General features: G+C 35.1%; 1 protein-coding gene across 3 annotated transcripts in view; it reads left to right on the forward strand.

The window, feature by feature from the left end:
* RCHY1 (ring finger and CHY zinc finger domain containing 1) overlaps positions 1 to 20,685 on the forward strand; it is a 40,702-nt gene extending 20,017 nt beyond the window's left edge. For 2 of the 3 annotated variants that reach the window (XM_010377130.2, XM_030916094.1), the window contains 6 exons: positions 5,812 to 5,890; positions 8,025 to 8,069; positions 8,176 to 8,234; positions 8,321 to 8,347; positions 9,256 to 9,376; positions 17,175 to 17,805. In XM_010377130.2, coding sequence (XP_010375432.1) covers positions 5,867 to 5,890; positions 8,025 to 8,069; positions 8,176 to 8,234; positions 8,321 to 8,347; positions 9,256 to 9,376; positions 17,175 to 17,303 — 405 coding nt within the window. In that variant the 5' untranslated portion in view covers positions 5,812 to 5,866 and the 3' untranslated portion in view covers positions 17,304 to 17,805. Of the gene's footprint in view, positions 1 to 5,811; positions 5,891 to 8,024; positions 8,070 to 8,175; positions 8,235 to 8,320; positions 8,348 to 9,255; positions 9,377 to 17,174 lie in introns of all 3 variants that reach the window. The other variant, XM_010377126.2, reaches the window with a different exon arrangement.
* The last annotated feature ends 1,237 nt before the right edge of the window (positions 20,686 to 21,922 follow it).

Consider the following 21,922-nt stretch of genomic DNA (forward strand, 5'->3'; position numbering starts at 1 on the left):
CTTGAAAAAAGATTAGACGAATGGCTGACTAGAATAACCAACGTAGAGAACTCCTTAAATGACCTGATGGAGCTGAAAACCATGGCACAAGAACTACGTGACGAATGCAAAAGCTTCAGTAACTGATTCGATCAAGTGGAAGAAAGGGTATCAGTGATTGAAGATCAAATGAATGAAATGAAGGGAGAAGAGAAGTTTAGAGAAAAAAGAGTAAAAAGAAACGAACAAAGCCTCTAAGAAATATGGGACTATGTGAAAAGGCCAAATCTATGATTGATTGGTGTACCTGAAAGTGACAGGAAGAATGGAACCAAGTCAGGAAACACTCTGCAGGATATTATCCAGGAGAACTTCCCCAACCTAGCAAGGCATGCTGACATTCAAATTCAGGAAATACAGAGAAAGCCACAAAGATTCTCCTCGAAAAGAGCAACTCCAAGACTCACAATTGTCAGATTCACCAAAGTTGAAATGAAGGAAAAAATGTTAAGGGCAGTCAGAGAGAAAGGTTGGGTTACCCACAGAGGGAAGCCCATCAGAGTAACAGCAGATCTCTCGGCAGAAACTTTCCAAGCCAGAAGAGAGTGGGGGCCAGTATTCAACATTCTTAAAGAAAAGAATTTTCAACCCAGAATTTCGTATCCAGCCAAGCTAAGCTTCATAAGTGAAGGAAAAATAAAATCCGTTACAGACAAGCAAATGCTGAGAGATTTTGTCACCACCAGGCCAGCCCTACAAGAGCTCCTGAAGGAAGCACTAAACATGGAAAGGAACAACCAATACCAGCCACTGCAAAAACATGCCAAATTGTAAAGACGATCAATGCTAGGAAGAAACTGCATCAACTAACGAGCAAAACAACCAGCTAACATCATAATGACAGGATCAAATTCACACATAGCAATATTAACCTTAAATGGAAATGGGCTAAATGCTCCAATTAAAAGACACAGACTGGCAAATTGGATAAAGAGTGAAGACCCATCAGTGTGCTGTATTCAGGAGACCCATCTCACATGCAGAGATATACATAGGCTCAAAATAAAGGGATGGAGGAAGTTCTACTGAGCAAATGGAAAACAAAAAAAGGCATGGGGTTGCAATCCTAGTCTCTGATAAAACAGACTTTAAACCAGCAAAGATCAAAAGAGATAAAGAAGGCCATTACATAATGGTAAAGGTATCAATTCAACAAGAAGAGCTAACTATCCTAAACATATATGCATCCAATACAGGAGCACCCACATTCATAAAGCAAGTCTTTAGAGGCTTACAAAGAGACTTAGACTCCCACACAATAATAATGGGAGACATTAACACCCCACTGTCAACATTAGACAGATCAACGAGACAGAAAGTTAACAAGGATATCCAGGAATTGAACTCAGCTCTGCACCAAGCGGACCTAATAGACATCTACAGAAGTCTCCACCCCAAATCAACAGAATATACATTCTTCTTAGCACCACATCACACTTATTCCATAATTGACCTCATAGTTGGAAGTAAAGCACTCCTTAGCAATTGTAAAAGAACGGAAATTATAACAAACTGTCTCTCAGACCACAGTGCAATCAAACTAGAACTCAGGAGTAAGAAACTCCATCAAAACCGCTCAACTACATGGAAACTGAACAACCTGCTCCTGAATGACTACTGGGTACATAATGAAATGAAGGCAGAACTAAAGATGTTCTTTGAAACCAATGATAACAAAGATACAACATACTAGAATCTCTGGGACACATTTAAAGCAGTGTGTAGGGGGAAATTTATAGCACTAAATGCCCACAAGGGAAAGCAGGAAAGATCTAAAGTTGACACCCTAACATCACAATTAAAAGAACTAGAAAAGCAAGAGCAAACACATTCAAAAGCTAGCAGAAGGCCAGAAATAACTAAGATCAGAGCAGAATTGAAGGAAATAGTGACACAAAAAAACCCTTCAAAAAATCAGTGAATCCAGGAGCTTTTTTTTGAAAAGATCAACAAAATTGATAGACTGCTAGCAAGACTAATAAGAAAAGAGAGAAGAATCAAATAGACGCAATAAAAAATGATAAAGGGGATATCACCACTGACCCCACAGAAATACAAACTAACATCAGAGAATACTGTAAACACCTCTATGCAAGTAAACTAGAAAACCTAGAAGGAATGGATAAATTCCTGGACATATACACTCTCCCAAGACTAAACCAGGAAGAAGTTGAATCCCTGAATAGACCAATAACAGGTTCTGAAATTGAGGCAATAATTAATAGCCTACCAACCAAAAAGTGTCCAGGACCAGACGGATTCACAGCCAAATTCTACCAGAGGTACAAGGAGGAGCTGGTACCATTCCTTCTGAAACTATTCCAATCCATAGAAAAAGAGGGAATCCTCCCTAACTCATTTTATGAGGCAACATCTCCTGATACCAAAGCCTGGCAGGGACACAACAAAAAAAGAGAATTTTAGACCAATATCCCTGAGGAACATCGGTGCAAAAATCCTCAATAAAATACTGGCAAACCGAATCCAGCAGCACATCAAAAAGCTTATCCACCATGATCAAGTGGGCTTTATCCCTGGGATACAAGACTGGTTCAACATATGCAAATCAATAAACGTAATCCATCATATAAAGAGAACCAAAGACAAAAACCACATGATTTTCTCAATAGATGCAGAAAAGGCCTTTGACAAAATTCAACAGCCCTTCATGCTAAAAACTCAGTAAATTCGATATTGATGGAACATATCTCAAAATAATAAGAGCTACTTATGACAGACTCACAGCCAATATCATACTGAATGGGCAAAACCTGGAAGCATTCCCTTTGAAAACTGGCAGAAGACAGGGATGCCCTCTCTCACCACTCCTATTCAACATAGTGTTAGAAGTTCTGGCCAGGGCAGTCAGGCAGGAGAAAGAAATAAAGGGTATTCAATTAGGAAAAGAAGAACTCAAATTGTCCCTGTTTGCAGATGACATGACTGTATACTTAGAAAACCCCATTGTCTCAGCCCAAAATCTCCTTAAACTGATAAGTAACTTCAGCAAAGTCTCAGGAGACAAAATCAATGTGCAAAAATCACAAGCATTCTTATGCACCAGTAACAGACAGAGAGCCGAATCATGAATGAACTCCCATTCACAGCAGCTTCAAAGAGAATAAAATACCTAGGAATCCAACTTACAAGGGATGTGAAGGACCTCCTCAGGGAGAACTACAAACCACTGCTCAGTGAAATAAAATAGGACACAAACAAATGGAAGAACATAACCATGCTCATGGATAGGAAGAATCAATATTGTGAAAATGGCCATACCGCCCAAGGTAATTTATAGATTCAGTGCCATTCCCATTAAGCTACCAATGACTTTCTTCACAGAATTGGAAAAAACTGCTTTAAAGTTCATATGGAACCAAAAAAGACCCCGCATTGCCAAGACAATCCTAAGCCAAAAGAACAAAGCTGGAGGCATCATGCTACCTGACTTCAAACTATACTACAAGGCTGTAGTAACCAAAACAGCATGGTACTGGTACCAAAACAGAGATATAGACCAATGGAACAGTACAGAGCCCTCAGAAGTAATACCACACATCTACAACCATCTGATCTTTGACAAAGTTGACAAAAATAAGAAATGGGGAAAGGATTCCCTATTTAATAAATGGTGCTCGGAAAACTGGCTAGCCATATGTAGAAAGCTGAAACTGAATCCCTTCCTTACACCTTATACAAAAATTAATTCAAGATGGATTAGAGACTTAAATGTTAGACGTAAAACCATAAAAACCCTAGAAGAAAACCTAGGCAATACCATTCAGGACATAGGCATAGACAAGGACTTCATGTCTAAAACACCAAAAGCAATGGCAACAAAAGCCAAAATTGACAAATGGGATCGAATTCAACTAAAGAGCTTCTGCACAGCAAAAGAAACAACCATCAGAGAGAACAGGCAACCTGCAGAATGGGAGAACATTTTTGCAATCTATCCATTTGACAAAGGGCTAATATACAGAACCTACAAAGAACTCAAACAAATTTACAAGAAAAAAACAAACGACCCCGTCAAAAAGTGGGCGAAGGATATGAACAGACACTTCCAAAAAGAAGTCATTTATGCAGTGAAATGTCCATCAATGACAGACTGGATTAAGAAAATGTGGCAAATATACACCATGGCATACTATGCAGCCATAAAACAGGATGAGTTCATGTCCTTTGTAGGGACATGGATGCAGCTGGAAACCATCATTCTCAGCAAACCATCACTAGAACAGTAAACCAAACACCGCATGTTCTCACTCATAGGTGGGAATTGAACAATGAGAACACTTGGACACAGGAAGGGGACCATTGCACACAAGGGCCTGTTGTGGGACAGGGGTAGTGGGGCAGGATAGCATTAGGAGACATACCTTATGTAAATGACAAGTTAATGGGTACAGCACACCAAGATGGCACATGTATACATATGTAAGAAACCTGCACGTTGTGCACATGTACCCTAGAACTTAAGTATAATAAAAAATTAATTAATTAAAAAATAACATTAAGTTAAAAGAAGAAGAAAAAAGAAATGTCAAAGTGTGTTAAGCCAATATAACATGAGGGTCCAGAAAGTATAATAAATAATGTGCAAATAAAGTTCATTCAGCTGGAAAAAAATATGCATTTGAAAATACTGCATTCCACCGCTATATGATGTAGTATTTGATAAATGCCTATTAGATCAAGTTAGGTGAAATTTTTGTACTAAACTTCTATGTAATTTCTGATTTTTAAAATTTGTTCTAACCGTTACTGATACAATGTCAGCATCTATAAGTATGATGGTGTATTTCTCTATTTTCGCCTTTAGTACTGTCTTTTTAATTTGTTTTATGTAGTTTGAATCTGTATTGTTAAGTATATGAACATTTTGTTTAATGTACATGAACCTTGTTGTAATTTTGATACATTCTTTCATGCCTACAGTAATATTCATTGTTTTGAGGTCTGTTTTCTTATAGTAATACAGTCACAAAACTTTCTTATGTTTTTCATCCCATTATTTAAATTTCATTCTGCCTTTGTACTTTGAGTTTCTTGCTTATAATAAACTTATTTTTGGCTTTCGTAATTTTTATCAATTTTTTGTTACCTTGTAATAGTTATTTTCTATATCATTATTATTTATTGATATATAATTTTACCTCTTGGGATACATATATTTTGATACAAACATATGGTGTGTAATAATGATCAACTAAGGGCAATTGGGATATCCATCTCCTCAAACATTTATTATTTATTTACGTTGCAAACATTCCTAATCTCTTCTTGTTACTTTGAAATATATGATAGCACAATAGGGCAACTATAGCTGATGATGTATTATTAATTCTGATTATATCTGCCTCTTATATTTAATAAAATTATTGTGATGACTGTGATAAAGAATGAAGTGGTTCTGTGTAGATAGACATAAAATCTTCAGAATGTATTAAGTGAAAAAAAGTTGCAGAATGGCATCTGTAGAAAGAATCCATTAATACAAAAAATCAAACCCAAAGTGTGTTGTGTGTCTGTCTTTGTCTCTTTTTGCAATTATGTAGAAAAAAAAAAAGCCCTAGAAGGGTAGATACCACTCTGTGTATAGTGCTTACATTTGGAGAGGGATGTTGGGGAGATAGGGGTTTATCCCACATTCTCCATTGTGGCTTGAAAGTTTTTTTACAGAGACTAAACTTGTGTTTTACATAATGAACAAATCATGACTGTAGTAAAAAAATCATCTAATCTTTTGACTTTCATGTGTTTTGCTAGGATTGGTCCAAAGGAAGATTTTTTCCATTGTTTGAAATGTAACTTATGTCTAGCTATGAATCTTCAAGGAAGACACAAGGTATATAATTTAGTTTGTGTAATTTTTAAAGTATTGCAGTGTTTTTGAAACAAGCTTAATTTCTAATATGTTTTGGAAGCATGCTAATTTTCATATTTTCCAAGTGCAACTGTATTGCTGTGTTGAAAAGCAGTATTAACAAATGGATATTTTAAAATATGTACCTCAGAATATCTGATCTACAATTCCTTTTCTTCTCTATAGTGTAAGAATGCTTATATCACTTATTAACATAATGTTGACAACTTCGAAGTTGGTTTATGGGTTCTTACCATTGGTACTGCGTTTAAGAATAACTTGAAAACAGGAGAAATACTGAATGGTGTAACCTAATTAGCACAACATTCTAAGAAAATTCGGAAAATATTTTACTATTTTTTTTTACAATTAAGACATACATATTTTAAATCTGGATATAGGAATTATGTCACAATCCCAGGCCCTTTTTCATTATTTAAAAAAAAATCTAATAAAGTATTACATTTATAGTACTGATTCTACCTACTACAAGAATTAAGAGAATGGAGGATTGGCGTAAAGTGAAGTGTAAATCATACTTGTTCAAGTATAGGAAATTCCAGATAAGGGAGAACAGTGTAAGTAGCAACATTGTAGCTGTTGAGAGAGAGAGAGACAGATAGACATTAATTGGAAAGAGACTGAAGTTATTTACTTAGCAGTATAGTAGGTTTGATAGAAGGTAAGGATAAGAAGTTATTGCAGAAATATAATATTAGCTAGAACTTGGCCTAAATAGTAAAGTGGTGAGGAAAATTGAGATGAATAATGAACATACATGATGTGGTAATGGTATTAAGGAAAAAGAGTGAGGCGGAGTAAAGATGACTCTGAAGATTTTCAGCCCCAACTTAAGGTACTTATTAGTAGATTGTAAATTTTTTGAAGATAAAAGATTGAGTTTGGTTTTTAAACTTGAGCTTGTGGTGATGGCAAGCTATGCTAGTGGAGATAGCCAGGAGTCAGTAGTATCTTATAGATTACATTTCCCTGATGTTCTGGTTTCCAAAGCATGTGTAGTGTGTGTGTGTGCGCACACACTAATTCATTGCATCCTCACCTCAGCATTTGCGTTCCATCAACTCAGAGATGCCACTGATGATCAGATATGTTGTAATTGCGGGGATGTTAAAATGTATGTGTGAGGTGTACTTTAGAATCAAATGAAATATGCATTAATTTTATTTTATAAATAAGAAACATAAGACTAAAGCAGTGGCTAGTCCAAAATCTCAAGGACTGGTAAATAGCAGAGCTAGGATTACAGTCTAGAGTTTTAAACTTACTCTTAAGCTTATTATTTTGAGGGTTTATCTCCCCACTATACTGTCATCTTTCAAAAACATATCTATTTTTTTGTTTTGGTTTTTTTGTTTTGTTGTTTTTTAGTTATCTTTTATTGTGTTTATTACTACGTGGTCCTGCCATCTATTAAGTGCTTCCATTAAAAACCTGGGAGTCTTCCATGGCACAGGGCTTTCCCTTACCTCCTTGCATTTAATCAGACATTAAATCTTGTCAAATTAAGAACTCAGGCTCTGAAGTTAGCCTACTGGAGCACCAGTTTAACTGTGACTTTGGAAGTTCTTCTCTAGGCCTCCGCTGCTTCAACTGTAAAATGGTGTAACAATCATAGCCTATTTCATCTAGGATTGTGAGATTTAATTGACTTTATACAGGTACTGTGCTGAACATGGCATATAGTAAATTTCAATAGTATGAACTATTATTATTACCAATATTATTAGTAAGTAGTTGAGCTTACTAATTTAGGTCACTGGCTTTGGAGCAAAACATACATAATACGCAAAGGTTCCAAATCTTATTATCTTTGGATCTGGGGTAAGTGTCTTGAATTCCTAAGTCACTTTCCTTATCTGTGGAAGTGAAGGTAATCTCAATAATGTTTATTGAGTATTTTCACTGTATCAGGTAATATACCAAGCCTGAAATAGTGTGAGATTTAAATAACTGTTAAAAAACTCTTTTCTGACATATAAGCATATAGCTATTATTTTTAGTAAGTTGATTTTGTTAATTTTTATTATTAATACTCTTATACCTGTCATTTTCATCTAGTTAAGCTTTTGTTAATGTGAATTTCTCTTTTAAACAGTGTATTGAAAATGTGTCCCGACAGAATTGTCCAATATGTTTGGAGGTAGGCTTGAAATATTTTTTACTTTGGAAGTCTCAGCTCTTGAATTCAAAATACTTGGATGTTTATATTGTCTTCATACAAGCACTAATATTTATTTCCTTTACAGGACATTCACACATCCCGTGTTGTTGCTCATGTCTTGCCATGTGGACATCTTTTACATAGGTAAAGTAACATTTTTTTCTCAATGATGTTTGAAAATAGTGGAGACAGTTTTTGTTTTACTAAAATAATCTTATATTTTCTTTCAGAACGTGTTATGAAGAAATGTTGAAAGAGTGAGTGTTTGGGATTTTAAAAATAATTGTTAGATGTTTGATTTTTTTGTGTGTGTGGTGTGGGGTGGTGGACAAACATTGTTACTTATACTGTATTGGGCATGGCAATATTTATATTGAAATGGGTAGAGTAGATGAATAGTGTTAAAACAGGACAAAGCATCTTGGATATAGAACTACATCTTTGCCATATGTTTCTCTTAAGCCTTGTCTCCTCCCACAATTTGAGATAGATACCTCTTTTTTTTTCTGGCCATATATACCAGGAAGCAGTCTTTGCCGGATGCTGTTACAATGTTGTAAAAATGCCGAAAAATATTGCTAAAAATTTGTTAAGTTGTTATATTGGTCAAGTATAATGAACTAAAAGAAAGTAGGTGAAGCAATCATTAAAGCTAAGACTTTATTAATGGAAAGGATATTAAAATTAGATGAAAATAATTGAAAAGAGGAGACTGTATTTTGGTCCTACAGATTGATGAGCAAAAATATGGAGAGCTAGAGAGAGGGCATTTTTTTTTTTTGTCAAATTTTTAGAAAGGAAATAATACCTGAATAATTTTTAACAAATACAGTATCTTCACATGAGTGTATTAAGAAATTAAGGTTGTTTAGCTAAGTAGTAGCTTAATTAGTTTGTAAAAATATATGAAGTATATTCTACAAAGAATATGGACTAATTACTCTCCATTTTGTAATACTCAGGAGAAAGACTTAGTTTTAAATAAGTATACAGGAATTAATTTAAAAGTTGTATAGTGTGAAAGTTCCCAGGTTCCTAAGAGATTATCTTGGAATAGAGGAAAATGCCTGTTTTGAATGGTTCATTTAGCTTGCATCTTCTTGTATACCTGAATTAACATATTCTTTGTTTAATGTTTGGAAAATAACCTTTCTATCTTTTTCAGAGGCTACAGGTGTCCATTATGTATGCACTCTGCTTTAGATATGACCAGGTATTGGAGACAGCTGGATGATGAAGTAGCACAGACTCCTATGCCATCAGAATATCAGAACATGACTGTGGATGTGAGTAGAATCAATACTTTGTAGATTCCTTGTTGACACTCTTCATTTTTGCCCTCCTGCTTGAATTTGCCAAAAAAGAAAAAAAAATACTGGTTTGACACAGATGCTCATGTGATGATTATGGAAAGCACAAATGATTTTTAAATTTTAGTTAAATAAGTAACTCAGATCAGGAAAAAAAAAAGTCTTAAGAATGCCTTTATGTAGTTTTTCCCAACACTAGATGGCAGGCAAAAACTTTATTCTGAATTGTTTACACATTACTTGCCAGAGTCAGTAATATAACTGACTAGGGTTGGATCACTGGTGGGAGGTTTTAAGTACATTTTATTTTTAATTATTTTACATTTTATTTCAGGAGAACATATTTGCTGATTTTTGACATTACGTTTTGGTTTTTAGTGTTTATTACCCTTTTTATTCCATCTTAGACTTATTTTTATTGAGTGCACACAGGAGACCCCTTTATCACTTCTGTTGTTCACAGAATCATAAGCAAAGAACAAATTGAGAGATAAGAGTCATAATTACAGAGAAGTCTTGATTCACGATCTTGGGAAAAAAACTGTTCACAGTAAAATGCCGCTTGCTTCTGGGAAAAAACTTTCCTGGTTAACTTTGCCTTAAGGTCTCTAATGGGTGTCCAGTTCCAAGAGTGTGGAGGGTCCCTTCTGAATTGTGAGATAATGAACCTAAGGTTCAAAGTCCAGAAGATTTACTGCAGTGTGGGTGGGAAAGGCAGTCTTTCTCTGGTGTTGTTTTCAGAAGACCCAATCTCCAGATTCTAGATTGTGAAGGGTTTGATTGTTCTTAGTCATTGGACCATCAAAATTTTCTTTACCTGATGAAAATGTACTTTGGCATAATGCATAAAAGCCTTGCAGCATTTAGTCGTATCAGAGTTTGGTAGTGGAAGATGCACGAGGTTCTCTTTATTATTAGGTGCATAGGCCTTCCAGTGATTATTGCATAAGGGGTCAACTTATGTTTTCCACTTCAAGTGGATCTGATTGCCATCAATCTGCAATATCAATCTGCAGTATGTTTAACCAAGGCAATCCAGTCAATTCAGTTAATTTTGCCTAATACTATTGTATCTGTACTATCTTATGTAACTATTTTACAACTTGTCCAGTGAAATAAGTCCCTCTGTCACTGGAGACTTGTCTAGGAATGTCCCATGAGAGAAACACATTTTATAATAACCTTTTAACTGTAATAGAATTAACCCTCTTGCATGGGATACCTTCTATACAACCAGAAAACAGGCACTGAAAATGACAATTGAATGTAATCCGTCTATAAATACTTAAATGGCCCATCAGGTAGCAGAAATGTACTTGAAGTTTTGATTGTCTTCCCAGGATTATGGTTTCGACAAAGCAAACATTGGTCACAAATTATTTTAGCAATTTAGCAATATATATAAATTTTATATATACGTATAAAATTTGGATTATTTTATCTTTTCCATGATGAGCCATGGAATGCAGAACTTTTTTTTAATTTTATTTTATTTGGAGACAGAGTCTTGCCCTTGTTGCGCAGGCTGGAGTGCAGTGGCACAATCTCGGCTTACTGCAACCTCCACCTCCAGGGTTCAAGTGATTCTCCTGCCTCAGCCTACCGAGTAGCTGGGATTACAGGTGCCTGCCACCGCACCTGGCTAATTTTTGTATTTTTAGTAGAGTCGGGGTTTTGCCATGTTGGCCAGGCTGGTCTCAAACTCCTGACCTCGTGATCCGCCTGCCTCGGCCTCCCAAAGTGCTGGGATTATAGGAGTGAGCCACCTCGCCCAGCTGGAATGCAGAACTTTTAATAATGGAAGCTTTAAGGATTTAGGAAGGGCCAGGGGGCTGTCCAGGTTCTCCATGAGTCCACACTTAACATTGGATTTGTGTCCTCTTAAATACCAGATTAGTTGCCTCCCACTGATAACCGAAGGGTTATCATAGGTAATTTGGCTTGGATTGTGGAGTTGATTGAAATCTAAACAATTTCAATACTGGCTGATTTAGTGTGAAAATCTGGCAAGTATTTTCTTGGTATTCAATTAATTTTTATCCTGCTTGGGTTAGCAGTTTTATAAACCAGTCAGTCTCTCCATTAGAGAGTTCTAGGAATTGTTATCTGGTCCAAGTCCTAAAGTTGTCAGAAATCTGTATTTAAGAGAGCTTGTCAGGGTCCTTTTCATCCTTTCATGAACCTCCTTGAAGACACAGAACTGTAGGATTTTGCTTCCTTGTGAAGTTTTCAGAGAAACTGCATCAGAATTAAGCAGTTAACTGTGGAAACAACTTAAAATGGTTATAAAGACATGATTGACAAGGAAATTTGGTTATTTCTGTGGCCTGCAATAACACAATAACCATAATCAAGACTGATAGAACATACTCAGACATAAAGAATTTTAGAATCATATAATCTTGGAATAAATCTTAATAAAAATATAACAGAAAAGTTAAATATCATTTCTTATTTGACAATGCTTATGTAATTTAACAGATCAAATAATCCTTTTTTTCTCTCTTAGGATGCTGCAGGGGCCCTTTGTAGCATGCCAAAGTTAGAGGTCAAAAAAAAAAAAAAGACTTAATTTTGAAGTTGAAATTTGGTTTTGGGAAGTTTGTCAAGTGTGTCAAAGATTTAAAACACTTGACCAAAATAGAATCATAAGTCACTGTAAAATAATAGTCATTTGTATAGCCAATATGAGAATTAACAGGTTTTAAAAAGTGAAAACATTTACTCTTTAAAACTCAGTTTTCTAAACAACCAAAAGTCCTGAGACAGCGTGAGACAAAATCTGTTTCCCCTTGTCTCCTCTTTTTATTGTTTGAAATTTACTCAAAAAGTAAACAAAAATATTTTACTGTCTTATTAATACTACATGAAATCTTTATTCAAGAGAGAAAACCAGATTTTACCTTTGTATTATTAGGACTAAAGCTAATTTTAATAAAACCTTATAAACAAATCCATCCAATCTGTCAGTTTTTTTTACCACGTAAGATTTCCATAAATCTTTTATATTCCCTTATAAACTTTTAAAATTCTTTCTTTTGAACGGTATTTTAATCTACACTTTTTTATTCCTTCAATTTGAAACAACTGTTAAGTAACTTCAAACTAGACCAAAAAAAAATTTTTTTTTTTTTTTTCTTTTTTTTTTTGAGACAGAGTCTTGCTCTGTCACTTAGGCTGGAGTGCAGTGGAGCAATCTCGGCTCACTGCAACCTCTGCCTCCAGGGTTTAAGCAATTCTTCTGCTTCAGCCTCCTGAGTAGCTGGGACTACAAGCGTACAGCACCATGCCCGACTAATTTTTGTACTTTTAGTAGAGACAGGGTTTCATCATATTAGCCAGGCTGGTCTCGAACTCCTGACCTTGTGATCCGCCCACCTTGGCCTCCTAAAGCTAAATTTTTTTAAAACACATGCCTTGGCAACTTTTCTCACCAAAAGTATATCTTGCTTGTTTTTATACTCCATGGGAATTGTTTTTCTTACATCTAGTAGTTTTAGTTACATATATTAACTACAGTTTTAACTCTTAGTAATCCTAATTTCCAGTGAAAACCTTAGGAAGTAATTTTGAACTGTTTTGTATCAGCATTTATAGATGGAAGCCATTTTAATTTTTTGGAAGGATGTTTCCTTAAATTATTATTTATTAAGATATCTAAATATATTTAGCTTTTCTATGCTATATAAAAATAAGATGCCAAAGTATATAAACTTATAATTAATGTTTTAGCATTTTAACTTACAAATGTCTTAAAAGTTTTATGATTACTTAAACATATAAGATTTTAAATTACTGAAAAGAAATTTGAAATTAGGACACAGGTGTACCCTCCCTAATGTTTTCTCAGTCATCTTGAGTCTCAAGTAGTCATATGTCAACCAGGAGGCTATGAAGGGCAGAGCCTGGCTGAGTCCTGAATTGACATACCACTTATAGAGCTTTGAACAGAAGACAGAGCTGTAAAGATGATGCCTGGAGGATGGAACCCCTCGCAGAATAGCCAGGAGGCAAAGCTAAGGCAGGGAAGAAGGAGCCCTAGTGGGCTTGATTAGCCAGGAGGCAAAGCTAAGGCAGGGAAGAAGACGCCCTAGTGGGCTTGATTCTGCCTTGTAGCTACAGGTCTAGGCACTGAGAACATGTACCCAGGCCTCACTTAGCCAGACTTCAGAATCTAGAGGTTCAAAACCCAAAACAAGCTCACAGTCAAATCAAGCAAGTGTTGAATTATATTCAACACAGACACCTCTGAAGCCACTCTTATTTTACTAACAGTATAAAAATTGGCTTTATTTACCAAATGTTATCACATACACATAACACCTGTAGGAATACAGACACAGGCAGATGCAGATCTTAGAGCTTTCCTAAAGGATTTTCATCTGTGGGCTTTTAAATAGTTTTCTATTCCCCATTCAGACTATCAGTTTTCCAATTAACCTGTTTCATTGCCCTGAGCAGTTGTTAGCTAGGCAGCCCTAAATATGCATTTCTAAAGGACCAACTCTTAGGTCAAACAAGGTAGAAAATTTGGCCAGGCGCGGTGGCTCAAGCCTGTAATCCCAGCACTGTGGGAGGCCAAGACGGGCAGATCACGAGGTCAGGAGATCGAGACCATCCTGGCTAACACGGTGAAACCCGTGTCTCTACTAAAAAAAAATACAAAAAACTAGCCGGGCGAGGTGGCGGGTGCCTGTAGTCCCAGCTACTCGGGAGGCTGAGGCAGGAGCATGGCGTGAACCCGGGAGGCGGAGCTTGCAGTGAGCCGAGATCGCGCCACTGCACTCCAGCCTGGGCGACAGAGCGAGACTCTGCCTCAAAAAAAAAAAAAAAAAAGAAAATTTATATCTCAAAAGCACAGAACTAAGACTTTAGATGTAAATATTGTACCATCATTTGCTAAAACCAAGGAAAAAATGGTGTAAAAGTTACAACAAGATGGCCAGAAAATCACCTTAAACAAAGGTATGACTGTGTAAATTTAAAACAGTGATAAGAGTTCCTAATGTACACAGACAGACACCTTTACAAATGGAAATTTCCTTTATAGATATAAATTGATTTTACCAAAAGGATTTTAGGATAACCTTCAGTATAGTCAGTTAAATGCTGGATAGGTATATTTTAGTTCCATAGATGATTTTTAAAAATTTACTGTTTCTTAGCTAAAATTACTGAGTTTAGGGTGGAGCCCACTAAGAGAGTAGGGGAAAGAAAGCATTCTTTTTTATTGTTTGCAGTTTACTCAAAAATTAAACAGAAGTATTTTAGTGTCCATGTCCATGCCTGGGCGCAGTATGGATAGATCTGAAAAAGAAGCAAGTCTGTTTTACCTGAGGGCCTACATTTTACAAACATTTTATCCAGGCTATCTTTCTTTTAGCCTTCAGGGCAGTATAGTAACTAAACCAAAAGGCTAGTAGATTTAATTTCTCTTATCAGTTAGTTAAGCTTTTTATTTGTCTTTTAAAAGTCTTTTTTTTTTTTTTATTTTAAGGCAATAAAAATATTGAAATATTTTTAGAAGTTTCACTCAGTAGGCATTTTTAGATGAGTCTAATTTGGGAGCCCTCATTTTCAAATGCACTTTTTCTTTTTTTTTGGTTTGATTTTTAACAGCTCCTTATGGTTATCATCAAATGCACTTCTTAACATATAGTTTTAAGTGTTCATTTGGGACGTTCCATTATAATTTAAAATTACCTTTAGTAAGGTTTTGCCATTTCTATAAGCAAATGGCATTTTATCCTTCCATAAAATGTTTAAAAAGTGTTTGCTGCTTCTGGGGCCTAATACTTACACTTGTAGGCAGAACCAGAAGGTAGATTGCTCAGTTCTTCAAAAATTAAGGATCCCATTTTCACCTTGAATCTTGGCTTTGGCTCTCATATTTCCTTGGTAAACTTAACCAGTGATTTTTTCCCTACTTAAGGATGCAAGAAGAATTGAAGAGGGCAGGACACAACCCTGTGAATTTCCAAAAGCCAGTTTGCACCCCCTGCTGTTTTGCCATTTACTGTGCTTCTGCCTGACCCAGTCAGACATAAGAGGCCTTTAGCTAGCTCCAAGGCAGTTGGATCCTGGACCCAGTCCAGTTTTTGCTGCGACTTCTGAATCCAGTTCAGATGAAAAATGTGTTCAAAAAAACTTGGATAGCTCAAAACACAAATCCGCGGAGTTTTAGAATCTGAGAACTTACCATGATTCCTAATGGCTGCGAGAGAGCAGTGGACACAAAGGGCCTAACGGTACCTTACTGGGTCCCTTGGTGCTCTTGGAGGTCACTGTAAGCTCTACTCAAATCCCACTTCTGATGCCAGCTGTTTGAAGAAAAACCTTACACAAATTAAATTTAACAGAACTTAATTGAGAAACAATTTGTGAATCAGGCAGCCCTGAACCAGAGTAGATTCAGAGGGTCTTGACTTTCTTTATTTGGTTGCAATTAGCCTGCAAACTAAAGCTTAAAAGGTTGTTTCTGTGCCTTTTGTCTTATGGAGAGTGATCATCTTTTTTCCTTTAAGTAAGATGTGTTGCTGTCTCTTCTCAGTCCTGGTATTGAGTTTTAGATCAGAATGGGAAAGCCTAGTTTTCTGGCTAGATAATTTTTGGTTATATTACACATTTTCTGAACATCTTCGGATACTTCAGCATACAAGGATAAAAACCACATAGCAAAGCCAGATGAAAATTATTTTTTGTTTTATTTACACTGGAATGTTTCATAATTCATGTGGATAATTGTTAGGGCAATGAAAAATAACTTTTAGAATACTAACCGATAATCATGTGATTGACTAGAGGCTGAAGTGTGCTATGTTCCATGTAGATAATTTTTTGAAATAATGGCTTCATTAAGGTACAATTCACATATTATACAGCTCATTCATCTAAATTGTACAATTAGGTGCTTTTAAAAATATTCATGTAGTTATGCAAACATCACCATAATTTTAGAACATTTTTGTCATCCTAAAAAGGAAACGCTTGTACCCATTAGCAGTCATTCCCTAATGCCCCAGGCCTAGGCAACCACTAATTCACATTTAGATCGTATTTTTTAAAGAATTATTTTCCAAATTATAATTTAGAGCAAATTTGGAAATTTTCTGCTTATTATAGTGTGACTATTCAAAAGCGAGTGCTTTTCTTGCATAGTAATGTATTGATTTTCAAGTTAACACCTTTGTTATTTTTCAGGTTCTTAGCACTCGAAGAAATTAATTCTTAAACAGCATCTTCTTGTTATTGTAGGGATGAGCGAAGAGCCTCTATTTACTCAATTTTAGGAACTACTCTTTTTGCAATCTAATTCATTCCTAAGGCAGAGAAGACAGGGAACAGTATACTAAACCTAAAAAATAGACAAAAATATTATTTGTGTAAAAATTTTGGTTTTATTAACTAAGATATATTTCTGACTGAAAAATAATGAAATCATGTTGCTATTTTGAATTGTAAATATCAGGTATTGATCTGATTATGCCTAGGTTATTTTTCTTGCTTGTACTATTTATACTATCTAATATTTGGAAACTATTTTAAAATAAGCTTTTTTATTTTGCTCAAATCTGCCTTTTCACTTTCAGAACCACCTTAATAGCCTTTTAGAGTTTTCAGTGAAAAAAAAAGAAATTTCTACTTTTGGAAATGTGTAGACTTATGTACGTATTTTCACATATTTAATATGGTTTTCAAGGGATTATTATGAGCAGACAATGCTACTTGTATTTATAAGGTTTAAAATACTTAATTTGAATTAATCTCTTTTCAGATTCTCTGCAATGACTGTAATGGACGATCCACTGTTCAGTTTCATATATTAGGCATGAAATGTAAGATTTGTGAATCCTACAATACTGCTCAAGCTGGAGGACGTAGAATTTCACTGGATCAGCAATGACGACCCTATGCAGTACTGGAGAACTTGACATTTTCTGATATAGAAAAAGGCTTTCCTTGGTATCGTGTTATCATGTGTCATCATCTATGCATTAGAGTTGATGTGTTTTGTACTAGTGTCACAGCATAAAATCATATTACAAGTACTTAAGGATTCAGGGTCTCTTGATAGAATTATCATAGCTCTATATTGAATGAAAGCCACTGTGCTTGTGTTTTGATTGGAAATTCCTTTAGTGTCAATTTTTTGGAAGCCAATGATATTCGTCACTGATACATTCATAGAAGTGTATTATGTTTTCATGAAATTTTGCTTTAGGTGACACTATGCACGCAGTTCATTTCTAGTTCTTGATAGAACTGCACTTAATTCTCAGTAGTATTCTTGACTTTTTAAGGGCTGTGCTATTGTAAGTTCTCCCTTACTGTTAAAACCTAATTAAATATGCTCTAGAATTTTCTGAGAGTCCTCTGGATCCTCTAAATGTGAATTTTGATGTAATAATGGCTAATAAAATTATATTGAAACAGTGTTTTATAGAAAGTTTTTTTCAAAGTTTTCTATGTTTGGCTCAATTAGGGCAGTATCATCAGCTCTGTAATGTAAAATAAATTTTCTTTCTTTTGAGGTATTCTGTAAAAGTAGTTGGGAAAATTATTATGTAAAATAATAAGACTCTTCCAAAGCCGTAATAAAAACATCAACATTGAAAACAGTTTTTTTTTTTAGGTTGCCCAAAATTATTTCTTCAAAGAGTCATTCATTTATTCATTTATTTAGCAAGTATTTATTGAGCAACTGCTATGTGGCAGATATGTTTCTAGATGCTGTAGAGACAACAGTGGACAATAAAGATAAAAGTCCTTGTCCTCACAGCAGTACATCGTAGTGTTCATCATATTTGATCAATGTACTCATTTTCCTTTATTCAAGGAGTATATTGTGAATGAATGGAATATTTCTTCCCTAAGCATGTAAAAATGGGATGGATGAGTGAGAAGGGCATGGGATATTCCTGGCAAGATCTCTGATTTCATAGTACTTTTTTGGGCTTATGTAATGGAATTAAATATACCTCTTAATTCAGAAACAAAGTTAACAAATATGTTTGATGATCCAGCCGACTTTGACAGTAGTATCTCCGTAATAGCTTACATTAGGCTAGGAAGTAAAATGTATACATATCAGTTGATAAGTACCTATTGAGCACCAGTTGTATTTCCAGCTTTGAGCTATTTGAATCTTCTGTGAATAAGAAAGTTAGCCTTTTAACTAGAAAGCCTAAGAGTTCGGGCACATTTATTTCTTCTTTTGTTGAAATTTATTCACCTGGATAAAGGCAGCAGTTTGGGGCTCAGATCTTTATTCTATCTCACCTTCTTGTCTTCTGTATTCTACTCTTCTTAGATTCTTTCCCTTCATCTGTTCCCTTGGCCTGGCCAGAGCAGCAGTGCTGATCTTGATTTGGGAAAGGATGTTCCTGGGTATTACCAATTAGTACACAGATAAGGAAAGACTAGTTTTCCAGATCTGATACTTTTTTTTGAAGTGGTTTTGCTCTGTCATTTAGGCTAGAGTGCAGTGAAGTGATCATAGCTCACTGCAGCCTTGACTTCTTGGGCTGAACTGATCCTTCCACCTCAGCCTCCAGAGTAGCTGGGACTACAGGTGTGTGCCATCATGCCCAGCTAATTTTTAATTGTTTTGTAGAAACAGAGTCTCAGTGTATTGTCCAGGCTGGTCTTGAACTTCTGGGCTCAAGTAGTTCTCCTCCCTCGGCCTCCCAAGGGCTGGGATTACAGGCATGAGCCGCTGTGCTTGGTCCAGATGTACTACTTTTTATGTTTGGTATTCTGCCAAACCAATCATGTTATTGCTTTTAATCATTGAATCATTGGATCTTTAAATAGGAGTGAGTGTATAATAATAAGGCTCTTCTGTTTTCAACATCTATGTGCTAGGGTCATGCATTAGCATTAATTACTACAGTGATTCTGTGGTGTAAGTGTTGTTCTCATAGATAAGAAAGCTGAGGTTTAGAGGTTAAAATGACATGTTGGGGGTAAATAACAGACACTATGTGTTGGAGTTGGGAATCAGATCCAAGTTTGTGACTCCAAACCCACTTTTACCACATTGCTTTTGACCTAAACTTCTATTTTGCTAAAATACCCCTCACAGCTAGTCATCTATATCATTGAAGAGCTCATGATTTGATAGATTAACCTTTAATTTTTAGGTGACTCTAGTTAGAAAGTCTTATTTCACAATCTGATTGTTTCTTTAACTCAGGATCCAAACATGTCCAAAATAATGCAGAATACATATGCAGTCACTCATTCATGCTATCCAGTCATGTAGTTGAAGCAATTTTCAAATGCGCTCAAAGTCTCTAGGCTTCCGTACCCAGGGTTGCTTCAAGTATTTGTTCATGAGATGCCAACTTGATGAAAATCCTTCAACAATTCTCACTCACAATCAGAATAAAATCTACGTCCCTTACCATTCCGTATGCAATACTTAAAATGCATAATCTTACCCTTAAATACTTTCTGATTTCATATAGGTTATACCTCTGTAAGAAAGGTAAAAAACTCTGAACAATCCTTTCTTCCAGAGATAACTACTGTTAACATTTGAACAGATAACTGCATTCTTCTTTTCCTGTTCTTTTTATAATGCTTACAGGAATGTTAAATACTTAGATCTTAAGTACACTAGAATTATCTGTCCCTGAAATAAGTCAGGTTGCCCTGTCACAGAATTTGTATCTATAGTTTACTTGTATTATTTTTGAAAAAAGTAAAATAACAATACCTTTATGAATTTTTTGGTGCATAGCATCTCAGCTTCTTTTATTATTAAAGACGTATGTATCAAAAAAATAAGTATATCAAGTTGTTCATTTCTTAGTTCCTGGGGTCTTCTTAACCGGTACATAGAACTCTGTATGAATTAACTTTAGCTTATGTTTGAAGTAGTAGTTTGTTTATAGTGTCATAGGTTTTAAAATCAAACTCAGTTTTTATTTCTTCACCACAATCTATTTTCATATTATATACATATTAAATTTCCCTTTTATTTTGGTCATGCATCAAAATAAATTTACTAAGTACTAAAGAACCAACTTATTTTGTAAGTGCCTGGCACTTAATAGGTATTCACTAGTTGAATAGTTTAATTTGAAATGAATTAATTTTAAATGGGAGTTGTTCAAAACTATGCCACTTTATTTTTCTTTTTTCCTTTGTGTTATTAAAATTTTAATTGATGATTGTATATATTATATATATGCAGTACAATGTGATGTTTTGATATATGTTTACATTGTAGAATGATTAAATCAGTGTAATAAATTTATTGCCTCATACGATTTTTTTTGTGCTAAAAAACAACACTTAAAATCTACTCTTAGTATTTTTGAAATATATAATGCATTATTTATTATACTCACCATTCTGTGTAATTGATCAGTAAAGTTTATTCCTCTTGTCTAACTGATATTTGTACCTTTTGATCAGCATCTCCCCTTTTCCCATCCACCCTTGTCTCCCAGCCTCTGGTAACCACCATTCTACTTCTATGAGTTCACCTTTTTTTAGCTTGCACAGATAGCTGGGGTCACATAGTATTTACCTTTTTGTGCCTGGGTTATTTCATGTAGTATAATGTCTTCCAGGTTCCTGTCACAAGTGACAGGATTTCTTTCTTTTATAGGGCTGAACAGTATTCCACTGAGTATATATGCCACATTTTGTTTTCATTCATATGATTATTGACATTAAGGTTGCTTCCATATCTTAGCTGTTGTGAATAATGCTGCAGTGAACACGGTGGTACAGATACCTCTTTGACACACTGACTTCAGTTCCTTTAGCTATATATCCAGAAGTGGGATTGCTGGATCATATGGTAATTCTAGTTTTAGTTTTCTGTCTCCATACTGATTTTAATACTGGCTGTTTTAATTTACATTCCCGCCAACAGTGCACAAGTGTTCCCTTTTCTCCACACCCTGTCAACACTTTTATCATTTTGATAGTAGTCACTCTTAACAGGTGTAAGGTGATATCTTGTGTTAATTTGCATTTTTCTGATTAGTGATGATGAGCATCTTTTCATATATTTGTTGGTCATTTGTATCTTTTTTAGGAACGTTTGTTTACATCCTTTGCCCATTTTTTGAGTTCATTTTCTTATTAGTGGTTTGAGTACCTTATGTATTTTGGATATTAGCCCCTTATCAGATGTATGATTTATAAATTTTTTTTTTGAATTCATGGGTTTTGTCTTCATTCTATCATTCCCTTCACTATGCAGAAGCTTTTTAGTTTGATGCAGCCCCATGTATTTTTTGTTGTCTGTGTTCTTGGGGTTACATCCAAGAAATCTTTGCCCAGACCAGTGTTGCGGAGCATTTCCCCTATGTTTTGTTCTCATAGTTTTATAGTTTCAGGTCTTATGCTTAAGTCTTTAAACAAATTTGAGTTGATTTTTATATGTGGTGTGAGATAAGGATCCAATTTCATTCTTCTGCATGTGTATATTCAGTTTTACCAACACCATTTATTGAAGAGACTGGCTTCATTGTTAGTGTTGGCATATTTATTGGAAGTCAA

The sequence above is a fragment of the Rhinopithecus roxellana genome, chromosome 2 (genome assembly GCF_007565055.1).
Source record: "Rhinopithecus roxellana isolate Shanxi Qingling chromosome 2, ASM756505v1, whole genome shotgun sequence".
NCBI lineage: Eukaryota > Metazoa > Chordata > Mammalia > Primates > Cercopithecidae > Rhinopithecus > Rhinopithecus roxellana.